The sequence below is a fragment of the Giraffa tippelskirchi genome, chromosome 12 (assembly GCF_054371585.1).
Source record: "Giraffa tippelskirchi isolate mGirTip1 chromosome 12, T2T-mGirTip1v1.2.pri, whole genome shotgun sequence".
NCBI classification, from domain to species: Eukaryota; Metazoa; Chordata; class Mammalia; order Artiodactyla; family Giraffidae; genus Giraffa; species Giraffa tippelskirchi.
The window spans coordinates 9910584-9935886 of NC_137286.1; the positions used below are offsets into that span (position 1 = coordinate 9910584).

Sequence of the window (25303 nt, forward strand, 5' to 3'; positions counted from 1 at the left end):
TGATGTCCTGTGTGGTCTTCTCCCCGAGTAGTGCCCTTCCCGCACGTGCTTCAAAACTGAACTCAGGTTCTCACGTTCTACAGAATACAAGTCTGCATTAGGGATGTCTTGCTTAATAAATGTTTGTTGAGTGAGTGAACAAATAATTTAAGGGTCAGGAGGTACAGTGAGAGTTGTTTTTTTTTAAAGTGGGGAAGACTGAAGACTACTTTTTACACTGTTCTGAAATAAAATCGGATGTGTTCTGTTTTCCTGTGTTCTGCTAGTAGGCAAACAGGTCAGTGTTTGGCAGAGTTTTGTTTTTAACTTTTATGTTTTAAAATAGTTTTCAAATTTGTGAGTTGAGGAGTAATATAAAGAATCCCCCATTGTTGCCTACGTTTCCCAGTAGTTATCTTAGGCGGGCATGCAGGAGACAGAGAGTCCCACTTGGTCTGCCGTCTCTGTTGCCTTGAGCCAGATTGGCACATTTAGGGGTGGCATCTTCTGATCCTCCTTCTTCCCAGTAACATCCACCGTAGCAGTTTTCTTTCCCTGATACAAGACTCGGTGCAGGAACGGACATTGTGTTCAGTTGTCCTGTCTCTATTCTCTTTTAATCTGGAGTAGTTTCTCGGTTTTTTTGTGGTAGTGACATTTTTGAAGAGCACAAGCCAGCTGTTACATAAAATGAGCCTCAGGTTTTCATGTTTCCTCAGGATTAGATTCAGGTTTTGCACTTCTGACAAATGATATTTCTTTTCTCAGTTCATCACATTCGGAGGTACATGTTGTCAGTTTGTCCCAATATTGGTGATATTAACTCTGTCACTTGAGTTAGGGAGGTATTTGTTGGGTTTAAGCATCCGAGCAGCAGTGAACAAAAACCCCACATTTTTACCATGTCTTCTAGCCACCTTCCCTGGTGGCTCAGATGGTAAAGAATCTGCCTGCAATGCCAGAGACCTGGATTTGATCCCTGCACCAGGAAGATTCCCTGGAGAACGGAATGGCTACCCACTCCAGTATTCTTGCCCAGAGAATTCCATGGACAGAGGAGCCTGGGGGGCTATAGTGCGTGGGGTCACAAAGAGTCAGGCATGACTGAGTGACTAATACTTTCACTTTTCCAGTGTAAAAATAACAATTTTCATTTGAATTGGTAGGTAATATGTACAGAGAGACTTTGAAACTTTCACCCAATAGATTTGGCATCCGTTAATGATTCTTAATGAAAAGACTATATATTTTCACCCTGCTTATTTAACTTATATGCAGACTAATCATGCAAAATGCCAGGTTGGATGAATCGCAAGCTGGAGTCAAGATTGCCAGGGGAAATATAAATAACCTCAGATATGCAGATGATACCACTGTAATGGCAGAAAGTGAAGAGGAATTAAAGAGCCTCTTGATGAGGGTGAAGGAGGAGACGGAAAAAGCAGGCTTGAAACTCAACAATAAAAAAAACTTAGATAAGTGCATCTGGTCACATCAGTTCAGTTCAGTCGCCAAGTCGTGTCCTACTCTTTGCGACCCCATGGACTGCAGCACACCGGGCCTCCCTGTCCATTACCAACTCCTGGAGTTTACTCAAATTCATGTCCATTGAGTCGGTGATGCCATCCAACCATCTCATCTTCTGTCTTCCCCTTCTTCTCCAGCCTTTAATCTTTCCCAACATTGGGGTCTTTTCAAATGAGTCAGTTCTTTGCATCAGGTGGCCAAAGTATTGGAGTTTCGGCTTCAGCATCAGTCCTTCCAATGACTATTCAGAACTGATTTCCTTTAGGATTGACTGGTTGGATCTCCTTGCAGTCCACAGGACTCTCAAGAGTCTTCTCCAACACCACAGTTCAAAAGTATCAATTCTTCAGCATTCAGCTTTCTTTATAGTCCAACTCTCACATCCATACATGACTACTGGGAAAACCATAGCTTTGACTAGACGGACCTTTGTTGGCAAAGTAATGTCTCTGCTTTTTAATATGCTGGCTGTCTAGGTTGGTCATAACTTTTCTTCCAAGGAGCAAGCGTCTTTTAATTTCATGGCTGCAGTCACCATCTGCAGTGATTTTGGAGCCCAAGAAAATAGAGTCTGTCACTGTTTCCATTGCTTCCCCATCTATTTGCCATGAAGTGATGGCCCAGATGCCATGATCTTCATTTTTCGAATGTTGAGTTTTAAGCCAAAATTTTCACTCTCCTCTTTCACTTTCATCAAGAGGCTCTGGTCCCATCACTTCATGGCAAATAGAAGGAGAAAAAGTGGAAGGAAGTGGTTTTTGCAGTAGTTTTGTACGAATGTGAGAGTTGGACCATAAGGAAGGCTGAGTGCCAAAGAATTGATGATTTCAAATTGTGCTGGAGAAGACTCTTGAGAGTTCCTTGGACCGCAAGGAGATCAAACTGGTCAGTCCCAAAGGAAAGCAATCCTGAATATTCATTGAAAGGACTTGTTGAAGCTGAATGTCTAATACCTTGGCCACCTGAGATGAAGAGCCGACTCATTGGAAAAGACCCTAATACTGAGAAAGATTGAAGGCAAAAGGAGAAGGGGGTGGCAGAGGATGAGGTGGTTAGGTAGCATCACTCACTCAATGGATATAAATTTGAGCAAACTCCAGGAGATAGTGGAGGACAGAGGAGTCTGGTGTGCTGCAGTCCATGGGGTCGCAAAGAGTCGGACATGACATGGTGACTGCACAGCAACAGTGATTCTTAGTTACTAATGTGATGGTTAAAAGTGATGATTTTTCTGTCATTTTTTTTCGTGCATTTATTGGTTGACATTAAATAGTTTTATCTGAATTTTAAACCTAATAAAATAAATTCTAAAAGGACACATTCATGAGAATTTTATAGGTTGGGAGTTACGTGAAAAGGACTAGGGTGGGAGAATGGATATAGTTGGATGATGTCAAAATTATCATTGTATAAATTGATGCATCTCTTGCTTTGATAGTTTCAGGTCAGCCCTGAGCTATTCTTTGTTGAGGGAGGGGGCAGAGGTAGGGGTATTAAACTTGTTGGAATCATCTGAGTTGTTTAAAATCTTTTAAAAGTGGGAAGTGTCTGAACTGAATTTTCTATGTGGCCACAAAAAGATGCATGTCAATTTAGGTTTAGATCAATAAGGTTCATTCTCAACATAGAATTAACGAATGAAAATATTTTTATGGACATTGCCAGGTTTCCTCTGTGTAAGTTGAGTGTGAGATTACCTTTCCTTTCAAAGGTCTTAGAATTTTGGGGGGAAGGAGCAATGGCAATAACATCTAATGTGGAGCAGATGTAATGAAGCCCTGATTTGGGTGGTGTCGAGAGCCCCCACTGTGCTGGAAGAGAGGAGAGTGGGATGATGGGGGTTATTAGGGACACCTTGGGGGTGGGGCGGAGGGGTTGGGGCTCCAGAAACAGAGACTCACCCTTGGAGACTGTGGTACACCCGTCGTGGAGTCATGGGAAAAGCAGAGCACATGCGTGGTTGCACATGGCTGTGATGTGGGCTTTGCCTCTCACCTGGAACTTTAACATGTTTTGACTCAATGCTGACCAAGCATTTGTTACACTTAATAGTTTCTTAGGCTCCTTTTGTCTCAGAACTGACCTCTCTTTAGTAGTGAAATCTTCACATTATGTAGTGTCTTAAGGCAGCCTGTCAGAGAGAACTGTGACCCTTTTTTTCTCCTGGACATTCTAACGTGGTGTAAAAGGAAAAATTGAATAACATTCTAGCACTTGTTTTTTATTGAGTGAGGTACAGAAACTTCAAACCAAATATTAACCTAAAAACTCACCTTGAAAGTTAGTGATGTATTAAATGTTCACCTCTCTGAAAACAAAATTGCAGAGGAAAGGTCATTATAAGTGACTTGAAGGGCAGAGGTGGGTATCTGCTGGTTTGATGTGTTGGAATGTTGTCTTTTTAAGAAGTATTCCAAGTAAGTGCGCCACTGGCTGGCAGCCTAGAGTTACTTTCTATATGGAGATTTTGGTGGCTGGAATTTGTTAAAATGGTATGTGACCTGTATTCAACTTCAATTTTGAACAAATTTAATTTTAGGCATAATTACATTGAAATGTAAACATAATATATTTATGTTACAGATTTTAGAGAAATGCAGAAATTTGTTTGGTTCATGGAGTAGTGCAGGAAAAGAAAGCTGGTGAATTTGTAGTGTCAGTTATAGAAACTGGGGTAAATCTTAAACCACATTCAATGGCTTAAGAATGGAGTACCACCCCCCCACCCCACCCTGAACACTTGACAGAGTCATATGTGTTTATTGTCTTCATCCTTAGTTTAAGACTTTGTTTAATTCTAAATGTAATAAAGTGTCCAAATTGTAGGTAATTTTAAGATACAGAAAAGCCTTAAGGAAGAAGAAATGGCTTACGGTAGTAATCCCATCCTCAATTTTGGGGGGAATGGAATTTCCTTTTCCTCCATTCCTCCCTTCAGCTTGAGGACACAACCAGATCTTCCTGTAAATAAAAATGTGTTTTTTCATTGAATCCCATAACATAAGCATTTTTGTTTATTACAAACTGTCATCATTTTAATAGCTCAGTTGAACTGCACCATGTAAAGCGAGCCATCTGTGGTTTACCAGATCACGCCTTCATTTGTTGGTAGACATTTAGTTTCTTGGGAGGGTGGGAGGGGCACTTTTTGCTGTGATAAATGATAATGCCGAGGAAGCATATCTGAATGTAGTTTGTGTTAATGTAGGCTAGATTAAATATGCAAGGATTTCTAATTAATAATGACAGTTATGACAAAAGTGAAATAGAAATATTCCTGTTGTGCTGTGTATTTACCTAAGACTAAGAATTACAGTGTTTTAAGTTCTTGAAATTATTATCCTTTTTCTCTTTGGTCTCTCAGTCTTTGATTTGACCTTAGTTGTTTCATAATCTGTATTCAGCAAATAATGGTTGGTAAATCCTTGAAATCTTTACTTCATGTGCCATGGGTATTTTGGATATTTCCTATCTTTTTGTTTTCTCTTGCATTTTATATTTTCCAAGCTTGTCTACTGAATGATAATGGTGAGGATGATTACTTGCCCAAACATGTGAACCATTTCATTGCCTCAAAAACAGTTAAGTAATGTTTTCAGTGAAGTTTGGGGAGCCAAACAGAAGGAACATGTGGTATTTTTTGGTTTTTGCTTTTAAAGAGAACTAGTGGGCAGAAAGCTGTTTAATTTTATTTTACATTATATACCATGCTTTGCGATTTAAATTGATTTTCATTTTATTGTAAATTCATAGTGACTAGTAGGTTGGAGTTTGTGGTTTTTCAAGTTCATCTGATTAAAAATACTGCATAAAATCTTGTATAGTTCTTCAACTTTGAGAATGCTTTTTTTATACTGAATCTTAAGATTAATAAAACATTTTGGGTTCTTTAAAGGAGTTCCTTAAAATCTTAAGAGTTCTACGAAAACAGTGGTGATAGATAGAGATGGGAGTGTGGCTTCTTTCAGTTCAGTTCAGTTGCTCAGTCGTGTCTGACTCTTTGTGACCCCATGGACTGCAGCACACTAGGCCTCCCTGTCCATCACCAACTCCAGGAGCTTGCTCAGACTCATGTGCATCAAGTTGGTGATGCCATCCAACCATCTCACCCTCTGTCTTCCCCTTCTCCTCCTGCCTTCAATCTTTCCCAGCATCAGGGTCTTTTCCAATGAGTCAGTTCTTTGCATCAGGTGGCCAAAGTATTGGAACTTCAGCATCAGTCCTTCCAGTGAATATTCAGAACTGATTTCCTTTAGGATTGACTGGTTGGATCTCCTTGCTGTTCAAGGGACTCTCAAGAGTCTTCTCCCAACACCACAGTTCAAAAACATCAATTCTTCAGCGCTCAGCTTTCTTTATAGTCCAACTCTCACATCCATACATGACTATTGGAAAGACCATAGCTTTGACTAGATGGACCTTTGTCGATAAAGTAATGTCTCTGCTTTTTAACATGCTGTCTAGGTTGGTCATAGCTTTTCTTCCATGGAGCAGGTGTCTTTTAATTTTGTGTCTGCAATCACCATCTGCAGTGAATTTGGAGCCCAAGAAAATAAAGCCTGTCACCCGTTTCCAGTGTTTCCCCATCTATTTGCCATGAAGTGATGGGCCCAAATGCCATGATCTTCGTTTTTCGAATGTTGAGTTTTAAGTCAGCTTTTTCCCTCTCCTCTTTCACTCTCATCAAGAGGCCCTTTAGTTCCTCTTTGCTTTCTGCCAGAAGGGTGGTGTCATCTGCATTTCTGGGTAAGCACTTTCTCTCTACCAAGGTTAATATGCATTTAATTACTTAATCCTCATACTAGTCAAGTGTTCTATTTTATAGAAGGGAAACAACCTTGGAGAGAGGTGGTGGAGTCGGATGGGCCTTGGTCTTCCTGCAACAGATAGTCATCTGCTAGCATTCAGATGATTTTAGTAAAGATACGTAAAGAAAAAACACTGCTTTCTACCTCCCCAGAGGCCTTACCCAGTGTCCCCGCCTATCAGAGGGCCTCTGTGAGGAGGGAGTGACTGTATGCCCCAGAATATTAAGAGGGGAGCTCATCGCCTTGACTTATGAATTAGCTTAAAACAGCTGACTCTCTTTCTCCTCCTCTAACTTTAATTTCAAAAAGGGAGGTCGGTGGGAGTTGTTTGTAAACACTTTGGATCCTCCCTGTGTGCAGATTTCCTTTTTAGGGATAAGAGGAGGTGTTTGCCAACTTCTTCCAGCTCTTTCTTCATTTTGAAAACCGTTCTTTTCAGTGCCATTAGGCAGCATAGTTTAGGATTTCTTTACTGTTTTAAATTTTAAGAAAGGGGTTTTGTTATTTATCATGTATACCGCTTGAGAGTTGGACTTTTTTTTTTTTAAGCTGATGCTGGGGAAATATAATTAAAAACGACCTCCTCCCAACCAGAAAATCTCTGCAAAAACGTAGAAGGGGAGGAAACAATTTTATCGAGTAAGCATTAAACCAGAATGTGTTGTGTATCTAGGCTATCCACTAAAGAGATTGCAAAGATAGAAGTCTTATTCTCTTGTATAGCTAAGTGGTTACAACACTTTACATCCGTGTTTTAAAGATAAAATTTCCAATTCTCTCGTATCTGTATCTTTACGACTGGAGGTAGGTTTTGCAATTTGGAGTCGGTTGACAAATTAGGCCATCCTGGGAAAGTGGGAGATTGGGCATATCTTTCTTGGTGATTACATATCTTAAGGAAACATTCCTGAGAAGTGAGACTGGCTAGAGGCTTACTTAGCTTTTAGAAAGATTCAAGTACAGCAAGAGGGAGGGGGAAGGAATGCCTTCCCCTATGTTTTCAACTGGGGGAATTAAGCCACTTATTTTTAATTTGTGCTTATGTCAGCAACCTGTATTCTAAACCTGTTATTTTATCCATAGTCAGGGATGCTCTTAGCATTTAGGCTAGGTTGAAGTTAAAATTAATGTCTTGGATCTCCATAGCATAGTTTCACTAGAGACCAAAAGCTCGTCAAGACATTTTTAGTTTTATCTGTTAGCTTCCAGAAGTACTTTTGACAGTGTCTTAATGCCACAGTATTGGTACTGTGTGTGTGTGTTTGCTTTTGTTCACTCTGGGACTTCATGGTAGTTCCGCATTTTGGACTTCATGAGTGTAGAGATGAAATCTGGACGGTGATATTTGTAAAGTTAGTAGTATCAGACTCTGATACATAATAAAATGAATGAGTTGGAAGTTTTCTGTTATCGGTTTTGAAAATACGCAGCAGGAAGTTCTAGATGCCTTTGATTTAAGACTGGGAGGGTTTAAGCCATTGTTACAGCCTTTGTCTGAAAGGGTACAGCCATATATGGGATTTAGATGCTAATTAGATTAAGTTTGTTGGTTTATACTAGAACTTGACTGAGCCTATGGTCTGTGGCATGTCTTTTGCAGAGTTATCTTAAAGAGACCTATCAAACACTTTTTTTTTTGTAATTTAAATCATGATCATCAATTAAAATTAGAAAATTTGACCTATTAGCTGTGTAGTATAAACAGAAAATAAGTTATCATTGTGCTTGGCATGTTAACTTTCTAATGTATCTTTATATAGAATTGTCTAGGGAAGTAATTTGGATAACTCAACAGTGATTTTGTAATAGTGGAGTTGCATTGAATTTTCAAGGGTTATCAGCTTGTTATTTTGGTGTTTCTAGAACAGAGGTGAATATTAATTGGAAAGATGTCTAGTGTGACATATCAGGCCAAGTTGGTGTATTGGCATTTGCGTCATATTAGGTGGCGATGTAGAATGGAATTAAAAGTCAAAGCATGAGGTACTTTTAGAAAACATAAACTGACTCCTTAGAAGAGGGGGTTATAAGTTCATGAAAGCATGATACTGACTTAGTATAGTCTTTAAGTATTTTTAAAGTCAAGATTTTACTGGGGGAAAATGTAATTTATTTCCAGAAATTCTCCCTTATATATCTGATTGGATTGTGCTAACAGCTTTAAAAATTTTTCAATTGTAATAGAACATAATAAATGCTAATTTTAAAGGACAACTCCTTCATACCTATACTGTTTTCTTGACTCCCAATAAGTAAATACAAGAACTGTTTTTATCAGAGATCTTATTCAGATAAGTTAATTATGAAAATCTTGTCAAGTAGGAAATTTCTTAAAGTTGTTTTTTAAAAATGAGTTGTATGTTCTAAAATATTCTCTCTGATTGCTTTTAGGTTACCTAGGGTATGAATTAATACAGACTTGGAAACTGAAAGAACTTAGAATCAGCATTTTGAGGTAAATATGTGAAAACTAAAGTAGTGTTAAGGTTCCTCCATTCCGCTTTGTTAACTTATTAGCAAAACCAATTTGTGTATGAAATGAGAAAGTTTAACCTCCATGTGAATGTCCTTTAAACTGCTATAGACTAGAGCAGATGCAAATAAGTGAGAGAGACCACTGCCAATTCGTTTTTTCCTGAGCCTGTGGTAATAGAGGTGTTGAAGTTAAGGAGCATAAGTTAAATCTGGTACCAAATCTAAGAAAATCAACATTTGTTAATTGAATTAAGCTTTTCATGTCAATGCTTTATGCTTCCTTTTTGATTTCTAGTCTCTTTTAGGATTATTTGGGACCACCCTTAAATTTAAATTTCTCCACAGTATTAACATTCTTGGACTGTGTTCCTGAATTCTTTTATTCGTAAATGAATTTAATGAAAGTTTATAGTTAGATTAATTGTTCTTTAAGATCATGTTTTAACTTTTCTTTGAGAAATTTAAATTGCTGACAAGACTTCATACATGTGGTGAAGACTTAGCACCAGCGGACTTGGATTACTCAGACAAGCGCCTCTTCCGGTGACCTTCTTTACTTCTCTTGTGTATGAATTTAGGGAATGACACCTGTGGGCTGCAGTCCATGGGGTCGCAGAGAGTCAGACACGGCTGAACAGCCGTGCGTGCACACGCGCGCACGCGCACACACACATTTATTTATTTATTTTCTCCATTTTCCTAGTCACTTTCTTTAGAATTTTATGTACTTTGATTTCCTTGTATTCATTTTAAGATCTTTCCTCGAACTTTTCTATAGCCCCACCCGCTCCCCGCCCCTGATCTCTGGAAATTAGGCATGCTGTTGTTACAGCTCATTCTCTTGTTCTTTGTTTTAGAATAAGACTTAGTATCCTAAAATAACCCAGGTGTCTTTTGTTTAAAGTTTAATACAAAATAATGGCCTTTTATTCAACTTTTCTTATCAATGGGACTTTCTTGTAGATGTGTTTATATTCAGTTTAAGTACAAGAATCTTAAACTTGGCTATTTTTGCCTTTATTTTTAGAGGAGAAGCTTGGGTATGCTGTGATTTTCCAATAAACTGCTATCACAATGTCAAAATGCAGTTCAGACAACAGCAACACAGAGATCTCAAACATTAAGACGGTAAATCTGGGCTTTATCCTATGTGGAAAAAGGAAGAGAGTTTATTCTCGTGTCTTACTAAGTTGTTTCTAAACGAATCATCCAAAGCTATGAAAGTCTCACTACTTTCATGAGTGTTAATTGTTAAAATCTGTGATTGGAAAATAGTCATGTAGATTATCCTGTTGGCTCTACTGAGGCAGTTAACTATAGTCATTTAATCTATGAAACTCTAGAACTTGTACTCACCAGTAGGGATTCAGAGGTTTTCATTAAGGCCAAGTTAAGAGAGAGAGAGAAAAGAAAAATCTTTTTAAACATGCCAAAGAAAGTAAAAATTGGCAAAATTATAGGCTTTTTTAAGAGTTTTCACGATATTGGATTACTTGTTGAGTTTTCAATGTTGGATTTGCTTTTCCCAAATAGATAGTATATTATTGGGGCCAGTCATTGTGCTAAGTGAATGAAAATTAGTTTAAACATTGTGACCTAATGGGAATGTAATGGGAGGGTTCAATTCCTCTCCTCCATTTCCTTGCAGATTTTCTCTCCTGTATCCGCCCTTCAGGGTGAGTAGGAGTGGGGTGGGTGTGCATTTCCAAACCAAGTACTGTAGAAATATCTTTTAAACTGTCTGTGCTTCTGTTCTGTATGTTATTGTGTAGACATTCATGAATCGCTGATTGAGTTCATCACGTTTTTATTTCAATGTCTGTATATGACACACATATGGAAATTTAAGAGCTGCAGAGAATGAGACACATGTCCTGTTCTCATGGAACATGTGTGCCAGTCCAAAGAAGGAGCCACGTCCGTATGTGTCTCTTAGAATATATGCAATGTGACATAAAGAATGAAAGGGAAGGAGATGCTGTGTGAAGGCTTTCGTCATGCACATAGGCAGTGCCTTCACTCTACAAACCTGTATTGTTTGTTTGTTGTGTCTGGGGTGTGATTTGGTTTGGTAGGTGATAGAAGTATGTGTGAGATACACAGCTCCTATACTCAAGGAGGTCCTGGTCTCATGGGTCATATTTAACTATTTACTTTTTAAAACTCTTTGTTTGGAAGTAATTTCAAACTTAACAGAAAAGAATAAGACTAGGACAAAGAGTATGTGCTTTGCCCGTTTTGCTCCATTTGCTTTATCAGTCACATCCATTCTCTCTATTTCTATGTGTAGTTTCTGGTTCTGAACCATTTGAGAATAAGTTGCGTGCATTATGGCCCTTTTACTCCTAAATACGTCACTGTGTATTTACCAAGAATAAGGATGCTCCCCTACGTAATCACGGTGCAGTCATCATCTCAGTGAGTGTCACAGCACATTGTCTACAGCCTTATCGCTGGGCTCTGTAATGGCCCTTGTAGCCTTTGTTCTGTAACAGGAAAGGATCTAGTCTGAGGTCAGTTACTGCGTTTAGATGTCATGTTGCTACAGTCTTCTTTAATTTGGAACATTTTTAGTTTTTCTTTGTATTTTATGATACTGGTAATTTTGAAGAATATCATGTGCCCTTAAAAAAATAGAGTATCGTTGTATTTTTTAGACTATTCTAAGCCTATTCTAAAAATAGATTTTATTTTTTAGACTACTTTTATATAGTCTATAATAAATTTTTAAATATTTATAAATAGATTTTTTTTTACACTGTTCTAAAAATAGAACATTCATTTATGTTTTAGACTATTTTCTGGCTCTGTCATTACTACTAATGTTGTCTACATCAGAAGAAATGGTGACAGTGGTAAGAAGGAGGGCTCCTGGAGGTGGAGGAAGTGTGTTTGAGGACTTACATCGCTGCCTTCTCTTCTTCTTTGAAAATTTCCATCCGCCACCAGGATTCGGGCTTTTTTCTTGATCCCGCCACCATTTATTTGTTTGGTCTTGGGTTAACATGTGGGTTGGGTGGAAAGTGAAGCATCAGGCCTAATGTAAATAATCCCACCAGTGAACGGCCTAGAGTGGTGAAGGAGAAGGACAGCTGTCCCTCGGCGCTCGGTTCCAGGACCCTCTGATGCCCACATCCCCGGATGCTCATGTCCCTCGCATAGTAGAGTTGACCCTCTGCATCCGTGGATTCATCCAGCCAAGGATAGATTGACCTGTGGAAGTAGAGCCTGCGGATAAGGAGCTCCGTATGGAGATACCCCAAGAATGGGTAGCCGTGTGGGAGGTGCCTGCAGGTCTCAGCCTTGGGCCTTCAGCATGACTGCTGGATCTCACGCTGTTAGGAAAATAGCCTTCCACTGCAGGTTCTCTGCAGCTGGGTTGAGTAAGCAGCTTGAATGATCAACCTTAGCCTGTTTATCCTGTGGGCCTGCAGAATTGAGGGAAGTGAATGCTGAGTATAAAAGAGGAAGAAGGAATGGCTGTTGGGACTTTGGGTCAGTAGAGAATGAGCACATTATTTCTCGTGGAAAATGTAGTTCTGTTTGACCCCGACAAAAGAAGGGCTTGATAGTTTTTCATAGTGTCCTCTGGGACACTCTGCTTGCCTTCCTCCTCGGGAGGGATACTGAGAATGGTCATGCTCTCTGGTCCATGGACACACTGCCTTGCTGAAGCCTGAGGCCCTGCGGCCATTTACTGGAGATGCTACTTGTATTAACTGGATGTTGAATTCTTGTCAGCTGAATTAAGTTCTGAAATCAAAATTTTGGTGTTAAGCCTGTGCATACATGAGACTGTACTCTCGAGGCTTCTTGGTGGATTAGACATAACAGTTTAAGTCACTGTATTATACCATGGTTATAAATTTAACAGGTCAGGAGATTCAAAGGTTTTGTTGTCAGGGAACAAAGAGTAGCGATTCTTTCTTTCCAGTTTCATAGAGTAATAACAGTGAACACTGCAGAGCAGTACAGGGGGAAATGCCCTGCTACAGGGCAAGTCAGTTCTGCGCCGATGGACTTTCTCATAGAAATTTGAAACCCTAACCCTTTATCTGCAGGTTAGGAATTTTAAAAAGCCTGAATTTCTGTTTTATCCTTTTACATAATCAAATTTATTTTGGGGAAGAATATGTGAAATATAGAAGACTGCTTAGACACCATGAAGTAGCTCTTATTTCACAAAATGGTGTTGCCTTGTTTTAATTTATCTAGGATATGCATAATTTTAAAGATACTTATGTAAATAGTTGATCAGCTTTGCAATTGTGATAGGGTGTCAATTGAGAAAAATGACCTTCTTCTATGTTTATGTTTCTTTGATAAAATGACCACATGTTGGCGGCATTTGACTCCTTCCTATGTGTACGCAGTGTGAAGTGCCTTTCTTACAGTCTTCTCATTATTTTATCAATAATAGCATCATAGAATTTACAAATGTTTGAAATATATTTACATATATATTTATATGTTTTGTATATAAACACATTTATTTTAAAGAGCATCATAGTATACAAATTTTCTTTTAAAGGTATTTTATGGACATGGTTCTATGTCAGTAAATATCTGTATTATCTTAATGGATTTAAAGTTTTCCACTTTAAGACTAGACCATAACTGACTTAGGTAATTTTCGATTAATTCATTTTAAGGTTATTTCTTGTTCTTAAGTAATAATGTGACAATAAATATTCATGTGTTTACATCTTTGTGCATCTGCCTAATCCTTTCAGGCAGGTTTCTGGGTATAGAATTGCTGGGTTGGCGAGTGTAGAATGCTTGACTTTTAAAACAGATCCTCTTAGATCAAGAAAAAGCTAAAGCAATTATAGGAAGAATTTGAAAAGGCCCATAGGAATGATATTCTGATGTTTCTCTTGTTTCTGTGCTTTCTTTTGTTTTTAACCCTGCATGGTTGTGTAATGGTATTCTTTTTCCCTTTTGTAGTAAGCTGTGCTAGAACAAAAATGCAATGAAAGAAACACTGGATGAATGAAAAGCCCTGCTTTGCAACCCCTCAGCATGGCAGGCCTGCAGCTCATGACCCCTGCTTCCTCACCAATGGGTCCTTTCTTTGGACTGCCATGGCAACAAGAAGCAATTCATGATAACATTTATACGCCAAGAAAATATCAGGTACTAATGAGAACACTAATACTGGAGCATTTTCACTAAAATGGAATAAATTAGCATATAGTTGACACAACTTCTATAAAACTCCTTTACCTTTTTAAGCTTTCCTCTTCTGATTAATTTTCTCATTCCAAATACTTTTGTTCTTAATAGTCATTTTCTTTTCTAACATCTGCTGGGTAATTGATTTGATAGTTTTATTGATGAAATTTCTTATCTTTTTTACCCTGTGAAAACTTCACTGTTCCTGACTATATATTTGGGTGTGTCTGTCCTCATGATCTGGGTAGGAATCTAGATTGGTTTGAAGAAACAGAGATTGTCAGAACTATGGTTGTAGTCTTTTTTTTTTTTTTAAAGAAACAATATATTTTATTACAGTTGGTCTAATGTGGTAAATAAGAGTAGATCAGTATAATAAGTAGTAGTAAAATCATTAATTTTCTTCTTTGACTTTGCTAATGAGTTTTAAATGACCACTTATTTTCCATTAAGTTATAGTGTTTCAGTTCATATCATTCTAGAAAAGTTTCTGTCCCTGTGAAAATGATTTTTGAAGAAATTGTAAATGCCATTTCAGCACAGTTACACAGCACAGCTATGTGTAACTGGCATTTTAATGCCTCTGATTATTATTATTATATAAACATGTAGAAGGTAAGCTTTTTGAAAGGGCAAATTTATTGGAGGAAGATTTTAGAAAACAGTGAAATTTTCTGAATTGAAACAAAATCCAGTTTTTAAAATTCTGTACTTAGATAAGAAGTATGTAATCTTTTTTTCCTCACTGTATTTCTAGGTTGAACTGCTTGAAGCAGCTCTGGATCATAATACCATAGTCTGTTTAAACACTGGCTCAGGGAAGACGTTTATTGCAGTACTACTCACTAAAGAGCTGTCTTATCAGATCAGGGGAGACTTCAACAGAAATGGCAAAAGAACGGTGTTCTTGGTCAACTCTGGTAATAAAGCACTATTTTATCAAATTGTATGGAGGAAATTGGATGAGATCTTATGGTTAAGCAGATTTGCTCTTGGGGTATCAAGTCTTGAAAGTATAGAGAGGTTGATGAATAATGTGCTTGTTGAAGCAGAAATATCATTCTGTCTTATTTCTTAACTTGAAATAGTATTTCTCTGAAATGATAGTCATCTTATTTCATAGATGTTAAGCGTTAGCTCTCCTCTTAGATGGAACCGCATTTAATTCTGGCTCTGCATTTCTTTTGAAGGATTCCTTTTGGAATATAATCTGATCTCAGTAGTTAGTTACTCTGTTTTTAATGTTTTAGTTTCACAAAGTGTTTCGTAAGGAGCTTGATTATAGGTAACTTTTTGATTTATGATTTTGCTATACCAGTTGTAGAAAGAAAGTCAGAGGCTTTTTGAAAGTTAGATATTCAGTAAGAGTTTAAAGTATAGGTTTTTATGTGTTTGGGGTTATATATTAAAATAAAAAGTATAAAATGTGAACATAAACAGCGCAAGTACTAATATAACCATGTTACTCCTCTCCTTTTTTCTTTTTTTTTTTTAGATTGTTTCCGTATGTGATGTTCTCATATGCTTTAAATATATATCAGTCTGTGTTATTTCTTGGTGGTACAATCTGATTTTACTGAAGAAAGCAGGAGGGGTGGATCTGGAGTAGTTGCCTTTCTAGCCTAGAAATTATGTTCTTAGATTGGGGAAAGTCACCTTAAAGAAGGAAGGTGATCTAAGACTTTGTAAAGTGAGTGACAGAGAGATGGGGGGGTGAGTATAAGAAGTATATGTTGGAGATAACTGTGAAAGTATGATTTTAAGTTGGCTATGTAAAAAATTGGTGGTTAGATATAATACATAATAATAAGGATTTCCCTTAGCTGTTTAATCAGTAGTCATCCAGAGAGCCATTTAGGGAAGAGTTCTTGTGTTTACATGGAATATTGTATTTGTAATCAGCAAACCAGGTTGCTCAACAAGTGTCAGCTGTCAGAACTCACTCAGATCTCAAGGTCGGGGAATACTCAAACCTGGAAGTAAGTGCATCTTGGACAAAAGAGAAATGGAACCAAGAGTTTACTAAACACCAGGTAAGACTCATAAAGAAATTTCACTTAAATCTGTACAAGTCCTTCATTTATAAGATGACCTGAAGCCTTTGCTACGTGAATTAGGTTTGAAGACTCTACTTTCCTGTACTTTGTCAGCCTAGAAACTACCCCTCATGCATTTTCTTACTACAGTCTCATCCTAAATCCAAATAAGCTGTTCCTTTGTGTTGCTGTTACTGAATAGAAAAGAAACAGCTTTACAGTATGATTTCCTTGTTTGAAAAATGCAAATTTGTATGACCTATTTCCATCTTGCAGATACTTGGTTTCAGAAAGTTTGCTCTTGAGTTAAATGCCTTGACATTTCTTGGTTGAGATCTTAGTATTTTGAGATCTTAGTATTATTTCTGTAATTTTAGTATTACAGACTTCCTGTAACTTGGCTTCCCTTGTGGCTCAGCTGGTAAAGAATCTGCCTGCAATTCGGGAGACCTGGGTTCGATCCCTCGGTTGGGAAGATCCCCTTGAGAAGGAAAAGGTTACCCACTTCAGTATTCTGGCCCAGAGAATGCCATGGACTGCATAGTCCATGGGGTCACAAAGAGTCAGACACGACTGAGCGTGTTTCACTTCCTATAACTTAGACGTTTCCACGTCGCCAGCTTGTGTTGAGGGCCTTTCACATGTTGGTGAATCTGAAGTGGTTAAGAGATGTTCCCTAAGTGACCTCAAGCAGTCCCTGGTCTGCTAGTATGTCTTACATATTGGGTTAAGCTCTCTTAATAACGCACTTAAAATCCACAGAATGATAAGCCATTAAAAAAAACTAAAGAGTCCGTGTCTTCTTCCAGAAAACCTTGTCAGTTTGACAGGAAGAAAATTGTGTGAATTGTTTTGTGATCTGATAAAACTGACAGGTCTCATCAGTCAAATTGTGAGGAACCTGAAAACCTAGAGTAGATTGAGTAGTTTATCATAAAAATGTGGTCTCCATTATCAGTATTTTTTTTCTTGTCTCTTTCCATGTTTTCCTTGTTTTACATCTTGATTGCCTACAACGCCGGAAACCTGGGTTCAATCCCTGGGTTGGGAATATCTCCTGGAGAAGGAAATGGCATTCCACTCCAGTATTCTTGCCTGGAAAATCCCATGGATGGAGGAGCCTGGTAGACTACAGCCCATGGGGTCGCAAAGAGTCGGACACGACTAAGCGACTTCACTTTCACTTCTTAAGTATGAGCTTCCATACATTGAGAATTTTTGTTGTAACTTTTTTGTTGTTGTAATTTTTAACGGTGAGTTTCTTAATCCTCACCTAAAATACAGTGGTTCCCTAATCTGATTTCACAGGAGTATATCCAGGCAGGTGAATGGCATATTTGTATACTGATAGCAGTTTTATTTTAGGTTCTCGTTATGACTTGCTATGTCGCCTTGAATGTTTTGAAAAATGGTTACTTATCACTGTCAGACATTAACCTTTTGGTGTTTGATGAGTGTCATCTTGCAATCCTAGACCACCCCTACCGAGAAATTATGAAGGTAAGTTTTTTGATTTTATCAGTGTTAATAATGCAGGTCAGATTACTGAGTAAAAGCAGTGTTTTTATATACCAAAAGCAATATTAGTTACCACTTTTGGGAACTTGGTTTCAGTGTAGGAATGAATATTAAACTAATGTTCATTTAAATCTGTAATTTATAATATTAAAACATTTATAACTTCTAAATCTATAATAAAAGTTTAAACAATAAAAATCAATAAATTATGTAATCTATCATAAGTGAATTGCATAATCTATCATAGCATATTTAAATGTTGCTTTTTGATAAACTGATCTTTTAAGTAAGCTACAGTAAATTCCATAAGTGATCATTTTGGTGTTTGTTAGCTCTTTTTGACATGTTTTATCAGGATGCTGTCTCTTGGGTTGGGGCCTTACAAAATGAATTCCTTACTGTTAGTATCTTTTGTTACATTAGCTTTGTGAAAATTGTCCATCATGTCCTCGTATTTTGGGACTAACTGCTTCCATTTTAAATGGGAAATGTGATCCAGAGGAATTGGAAGAAAAGATTCAGAAACTGGAGAAAATTCTTAAGAGTAATGCTGAAACTGCGACTGACTTGGTGGTCTTAGACAGGTGAGCACTTAGGATTAACCTTCAGTGAAACCTGCTAGGATGGTTTTAAGCCTTCGGTTCCACACTCCCTTGGAAGACCTAAGAAGTCCTTACAGGACAGTCATCTTCAGATGCAGGAATTAAACCTTGTTTCCAGAAAGCTGAACAGATGGCGGTGTCTCACTGTTAAGAGGGGATGTTGCATACACGTGGCCCAGCCTGTCTGCCTGTGTTGATGAGGGCTGGGAACTCGGGAGGAATCTGTGTCCTTTTCTGTCAGTGTGTGCATTTTTTTGTTCTGACGCAAACATCCCACATAGTGGTTTGAAAGAACATTAATTTATTTACAGAATTCAGTATTTTACAGTCTGATTGAAAATAATGGGAAACACCCGCTGGTTTTAAAAATGGGTGTGAATTTCTGACGTGTTTCTAGGTTTGTCTCTTTTTGAGGAGGTTGCTATTTTGAGTTTCACTAAAACATATAACACAGCCTTTGTGATCTAAGTTGGTAGAAAAGAGCCTTTATAGATTAGGTTTTTAAATTGCAATAACTCATACAGTTCATATTAAATTATCCTTGTATCCTTGTTAGGTACAGCCTTGAACAAGGTTAAAGATTACCAAGTGGTGGTTCCTGAAACAGTTACACTAGAGAAAACTTACTTCTCAGATTGTGAAGTTAAATCACACTTGGGTTTTGAGGACTGGCTCCACTAATGTGTGACTTCAAGTGAGATTGTCCCTGAGCCTATAAAATGGCATTAACAGTGGTTTCAGGGGACTCTTGGGTGATCAGTTACATTGACGTGAAAACACCTTCCAATGTACCTGTCACTTGGTAGGAATTTGGAAAGAGTTCTCTTTGTGGAACGAGAAGAAAAGGTAACATTTAGATTCATGGAAGTTAGGATCCAGATGTGATGTGAAATATAAATCTGATGGCCTTTAGGGTGTTTAGGTAAAAAAGTGATAGATATTCTATTGCGTTTGGCATTACTTAGCTCTCAGAATCTGACTCTTACAAATTCTAATTGGCAATAATGAACACTGTCATTTTTAAATGTGTCTTTAATGTATTTCTTTTCCTTAATTAATTATTACATGTGCTTTTAGGATTTTATGTGTCATTGTCATATTATGAAAGGCATGAAAGATCCAAGGAATTTGATTGAAATGTGGGGGAACTTCCCTTATGAGGACATGTTATAATATGACTCAGCCCTAAAAAGGAACACATTTGAGTCAGTTCTAGTGAGGTGGATGAACCTAGAGCCTGATAATACAGAGTGAAGTAAGTCAGAAAGAGAAAAGCGTATACCATGTATTAACGCATATATATGGAGTCTAGAAAAATGATTACTGAACCTATCTGCAGGGCAAAAATAGAGACTCCGACGGAGAACACGTAGAGAACAGACTTGTGGACATGGCATGGGAAGGGGGGGGAACTGAGAGAGCCGCGCTGAAACACACACATTCCCATACGTAGAGGAGACAGTGGCAGTTGCTGAGTAACACAGGGAGCTCTAGCCGCTCTGTGACAACCTGGGGGTCAGGAGGGAGGGGGCGTGTGTGTGCTTGTGGCTGAGGCATATTGTGTGGCGGAGGTCAACACAGTATTGTAAAGCATTTATCCTCTAGTTAAAAATAAATTTAAAAAATTTTTAAAAATTAAAAAAAATTTTTGGTTTTTTAAAATTTTAAATTTTTTGGTTATTTAAAAGCCAAAAAAGTTAACATTTGCAAATGCTAAACGTTTCAAGTAGCATGGAAATAGATACATTTAATGATAACACTTGCTTACGATCTCCTGCCTCCCCCATTTCAGGGTCTGAGAAGTAGTCATTAGTGAGTTTCTTGACTATTTTGACTAGCTTTGTTTCTCATTCTGGGGGTTGCCTTAGGAGGCAAAGGATGAAAGTCTAAACCTAAAAGTCAAAATGAAAAACCTGTGATTAACAGTGAAACAACATAATTCTTTTGACTATTAGACCGATGCTTATTGAAACTTAGCCAGCAAACATAGTACAGATAGAAGTGGGTACAACTTGAGGAAGGCTTGTTGTGAGCCTGGGTGTCCTTCCAGGTAGTTACAGAGCTGAAAAGAGGGAGTTTGTTTTTGGGTTTGGATATGTAATGGGTGGTAGTGCTGTAGTGAATTTATTGTGGTGTTGACGACTTTTGTTTCTGATGTTAAAGATATACTTCTCAGCCATGTGAGATTGTGGTGGACTGTGGACCATTTACTGACAGAAGTGGGCTTTATGAAAGACTGCTGATGGAGTTAGAAGAAGCACTTAATTTTATCAATGACTGTAACATATCTGTACATTCAAAAGAAAGAGATTCTACTTTAATTTCTAAACAGGTAAGCGTATACGAAGTCAGTACAGAGAGTATAATAAAAGGCTTGGATACATTTTTAATGTTGAAATGAATTTTCTTTTAATGAGGCTGTTTTATATACATTTTAGTTTAAGTCCTTACCTTCTTGTATCTTTGGACATTTTTCATTGAGTGTATCATATTGGGTTGAGTTTACTGTTACCTGACAGACATTTCTGTTACTAAGTGTAGACCTCCCTGGTTTAAGGAGGTGTCATGATTGTTTTAATATAAGAAGTGAGTCCCAGTTTTTTTTTTCTTAGTCAGATGAGTCAGTTCCTGATCAAACCCTGAGCTGAAAGAATTCTTCTGCTGTTTTCTCTGTATGTAACTGGACATGAGCCCATCATCTCCAAGTAGGGCAGCTTTGAGAAGCGATTCCTTAGAACAGTGGTCCTCAAAGAGTGGACCCTGGACGAGCAGCATCAGCTCCCCTTTGGAACTGTCTCAACATGCATAAGAGAGGCCCCACCCTTGACCTGCTGAAGCCGAAGCTCTGGGCTGGGAGCCAGCTGTCTGAGATTTGAAGCCCTTCAGTGAATCCTGTTGCCATTAAAACTTGAGAACCATTGTCCCAGGACAGTTTTTCAATTGTCCCAGCCAGCTGTGAATGTTACTACCGTGTTGAATGGAGTCCTTAATTCTCTGTTGCTAATTTTCTCTGGAGCAGCAATGCCCAGACTCTGTTCAGGACCTGTCTTCTCATTAAGTCCATGTTTAACCCAGTGGGTCTTTTATTTGCCTGCAGAACTGGCAGTTACAGCCTCACTATGGACTTACATTCCAGTCTGAGCTAGGGTTGTAAGTTGCAGCACTCTGGGGCACAGATACAGTTCAAGGAAAATCGTCTTGCTTTTCTTTGATACCTAAAATAAAATGACATACTCTGCTGCACATGCACACACACATATATATTCTGCTATGTAGTTCCTTGCATATTTACCTGGAAGTAAATGACTCAGTTGTACTTCTGACCACAGCTCTGAGGTTGCTTTATTAACCGTATACAGTTGCATCTTTTAATTTCTGTCATTTGATTATTTTCACTCGGGAAAACAGAAGGATGGTTCTGGGCATCTGTATGAAAAAGTAGAGCTGGGAAAGACTACTGGTACCTCTCCCTAACCTTGGGGAATGAACCCCAGTGTTGATATTAGTGGGGTAAATTTATTTTGAAGGGGTAGATTGAAGACAACTTAAATCCCAGTTAGACTCCACCTGATGATACTGCAAGAGTATTGTTTCGCATTTGAGTCTCGCCCTTTTTTGTAGATACTCTCAGACTGCCGTGCGGTGTTGGTGGTTCTGGGGCCCTGGTGTGCCGATAAGGTGGCTGGCATGATGGTCAGAGAGCTGCAGAAGCACATCAAGCATGAGCAGGAGGGGCTGCACCGGAAGTTTCTATTGTTCACGGACACTTTCCTAAGGAAGGTCCACGCCCTGTGTGAAGAGCACTTCTCTCCTGCCTCCCTTGACCTGAAATTTGTCACTCCTAAAGTAATAAAGCTGCTCGAGATCTTGCGCAAATACAAACCGTACGAGCGACAGCAGTTTGAAAGCGTGGAGTGGTATAATAATAGGAACCAGGATAATTACGTGTCCTGGAGTGACTCTGAGGATGACGAGGAAGACGAAGAGATTGAAGAGAAAGAAAAGCCAGAGACAAATTTTCCTTCTCCATTTACCAATATTTTGTGTGGAATTATTTTTGTGGAAAGAAGATACACAGCTGTGGTCTTAAACAGGTAACTCTCTGAGATTAACATTTTTTCCCCAGTAGTAGAACAGGCAGCTTTTTGTTCTGTGAAGTGGTACGTTGTAGTAGCTTTAAGAGCTGGGCAGAAGGCTTAGGGAGGATGCCTTCACTTGGCACCATGGTCAGAACTCATGTGTAACGCTATCCTGGGATCGACAGGGTGTTTATATATACAAGCCCTTGACTGAGGTTTTGTTTCTAAAGGATGCTAATCTTTTCTAATGCATCTGAAATCAAGTGCAAGTACAAGAAAATTACGTTGACATTGAAGTAAGCCTTCCTTGTTCGGTATTCAGTTGTTAGATTTAGTTCAGATATTTATTAACCTGTGACTATGGTGTGTTAATGGAGAACGAAATGGCAACCCACCCCAGCATTCTTACCTGGGAAATCCCATGGACAGAGGAGCCTGGCGGGGTACAGTCCACAGGGTCGCAAAGAGTCGAACGCGACTGAGCACACACACGTGATGTGTTAGGCGTGGTTTTGAGCGTTTCACACCATGCTTTCTCCTTCAGGTGATCTTAGGGTAAATGTTATCAGGATATTGGTGTGACCAATTTTTCTGTGTTAGCTTTTTTCCTTAACAATTGCCTATTCAAGTTTGCACATTTGCAGTGAAAAGTGTATAACAACTGGCTTTGAAATTTGAATTGGTTCATAGACTACATATTAAAATTTTCTGAATCAGAAGATAATAAAAATGTTAGGGAGGAATTCAGAGAATACTGGCAAAGGTGGCAGTGAATGCCAATTAGGTTGTAAATTTCCACCCTACCTCCTTCTTCAGTAGAAGTGTATTTTTCCTGAATATAGACCCAACCAAGGAGCTGCACCTCAAATTCGCGTCACATGGTCACTTAATGTATATTTCTTTTGATTTGTGGATGGATGCTCTATTGCTTGTAAGGGCCAAAACGAGTCCTTATTTTGTACTTCAAACTACTTGTTTCTATAAGATCTATTAATTAGCCAAAGTTGATCTCAAAAAACCTTTTCTGCAAGTATTGATCTCTGAGGAGAAATTAAACTTTGTTTCCTGAGGTAATCTGGGGTTTGAAAAAAAAAAACAAAACTGCTTCTGACTTGAGAATGTATTTGAGTAACGAGAAATTGGACTCTGGGGTCGTCATCTGGTGATTTTCAGTCTGGAAGTTTTCATAGTCATTGGGCCTAATCCTGATGATGGATGCGAAGTAAAATAATTTTAGGTAGTGAATTACATTGAAATCAGAAGTTTAAGATTGGAAAGGAACTTCACTGACTATCTAATCCAACCCACTTACTCTTATAAGCAAAAAAAAAAAAAAAGGATAGCGTCCGTAGGAAAAGTGATTTGCTCTGAGTTAAATTGCCAGCCAGTGTCAGCGACAATTCTAGAATGCTGATATTCTGCCTCCTCGTTTCCACTTCTTTGTATAATCATCATGCCCTTGGGTATCACAGAACTCTAAAAACCAGTGCTTTACAGTTGGAAGACTGCCAGGAGACAGTCCGGGGAGTGCGCGACTACTTGGGTAATTTTTTAGAATGGGGGAAAGGTATTTTGGGGGTCAGAAAAGTTTAATGTTGGCACAGTTCTAAGCCGAGTTCTAGGCGGACTCCCTGCCCCACACAGGATGGGTTAATAGTTGAGTACACTTTCTAGGGCTTGGAAATCAGTGGGGGCTCGTTTTCTTCCTTTTCCCCTTTTCTTCGTGTGTTTGTGAGTATGGAGATGTGCCAGTCTCCACTGAAGGAATGTTAGCCTGAAAAGTTTTATCAGAAATCAGTGTTACTTCCTGTTGACTTTGAGGATCAGATTAATTGCGATCAACTTTCATAAAATGTGCCTGGAATTTAGTGTTGGATGGTGAAGCAGGAGTGGTTTGAGGGTGTACTTTATGGGCAGCTAATTAAATACACAATAGAGGTCTTGTTCCAGTAAGCTTTTTAATAAGCTTAGAAAAACTTCCTGAAATACAGATTCTTTCCTTCCATCAATTTAATGGGAGGAAAAGCCTTTCTTCAGCAAGCAGTTTCATGGGAGTAGAAGCTATTGTAATACATGGGCAGTTTTCTACTCTCCTAATCAAAAATAAAAAATAGCTACTTCTATATATAATGTTGTATGTGTACAGTCTTGGGTTTATAGTTTTTCTTTTGCCTTATATATTTAGGGCTTTATCATCTATAATTTACCTTTATATCAGTCAGTCAGTTCAGTTGCTCAGTCATGTCTGACTCTTTGTGACCACATGGACTGCAGCACATGAGGCTTCCCTGTCCATCACCAACTCCAGGAGCTTGCTCAAACTCATGTCCATCCATTTCAGTGATGCCATCCAACCATTTCATTCTCTTGTCATTCCCTTCTCCTCCTGCCTTCAGTCTTTCCCAGCATCAGGGTCTTTTCCAGGGAGTCAGTTCTTCACATCAGGTGGCCAGAGTATTGGAGTTTTAGCTTCAGCATCAGTCCTTCCAATGAATATTCAGGACTGATTTCCTTTAGGTCTGACAAGTTTGATCTCCTTGCAGTCCAAGGGACTCTCAAGAGTCTTCTCCAACACCACAGTTCAAGAGCATCAGTTCTTTAGCGCTCAGCTTTCTTTATGGTCCAACTCTCACATCCATATATGCCTACTGGAAAAACCATAGCTTTGACTATACAGACCATGTCAGCAAAGTAATGTCTCTGCTTTTTAATATGATGTCTAGGTTGGTCATAGCTTTTCTTCCAAGGAACAAGCATCTTTTAATTTCATGGCTGCAGTCACCATCTGCAGTGTTTCTGGAGCCCACGAAAATAAAGTCTGTCACTGTTGCCTTTTTTTCCCCATCTATTTGCCATGACGTGATGGGACCGGATGCCATGACTTAGTTTTCTGAATGTTGAATTTTAAGCCAGCTTTTTCACTTTCCTCTTTCACTTTCATCAAGAGGCTCTTTAGTTCCTCTTTGCTTTCTGCCATAAGGGTGGTGTCATCTGTGTATCTGAGGTTATTGATATTTCTCCCAGCAATCTTGATTCCAACTTGTGCTTCATCCAGCCCAGCATTTCGCATGATGTACTCTGCATGTAAGTTAAATAAGCAGGGT

The 25303-nt window shown here is 38.5% G+C and overlaps 1 protein-coding gene across 19 annotated transcripts in view; it reads left to right on the forward strand.

Moving 5' to 3' along the window:
* DICER1 (dicer 1, ribonuclease III) overlaps nt 1-25303 on the forward strand; it is a 70714-nt gene that overhangs the window by 11965 nt on the left and 33446 nt on the right. For 10 of the 19 annotated variants that reach the window (XR_014071372.1, XR_014071370.1, XR_014071371.1 and 7 more), the window contains exons 2-10: nt 8706-8769; nt 9817-9917; nt 13737-13925; nt 14722-14884; nt 15867-15997; nt 17366-17500; nt 17942-18102; nt 20284-20452; nt 21742-22214. Coding sequence is in view for 12 of the 19 variants with exons in the window: in XM_081550546.1 (XP_081406672.1) it covers nt 13782-13925; nt 14722-14884; nt 15867-15997; nt 17366-17500; nt 17942-18102; nt 20284-20452; nt 21742-22214 (1376 nt within the window). In the remaining 7 variants the exon portion in view is untranslated. The remainder of the gene's footprint in view (nt 1-8705; nt 8770-9816; nt 9918-13736; nt 13926-14721; nt 14885-15866; nt 15998-17365; nt 17501-17941; nt 18103-20283; nt 20453-21741; nt 22215-25303) is intronic. The other 9 variants (XR_014071374.1, XM_081550553.1, XM_081550548.1 and 6 more) reach the window with 4 other exon arrangements.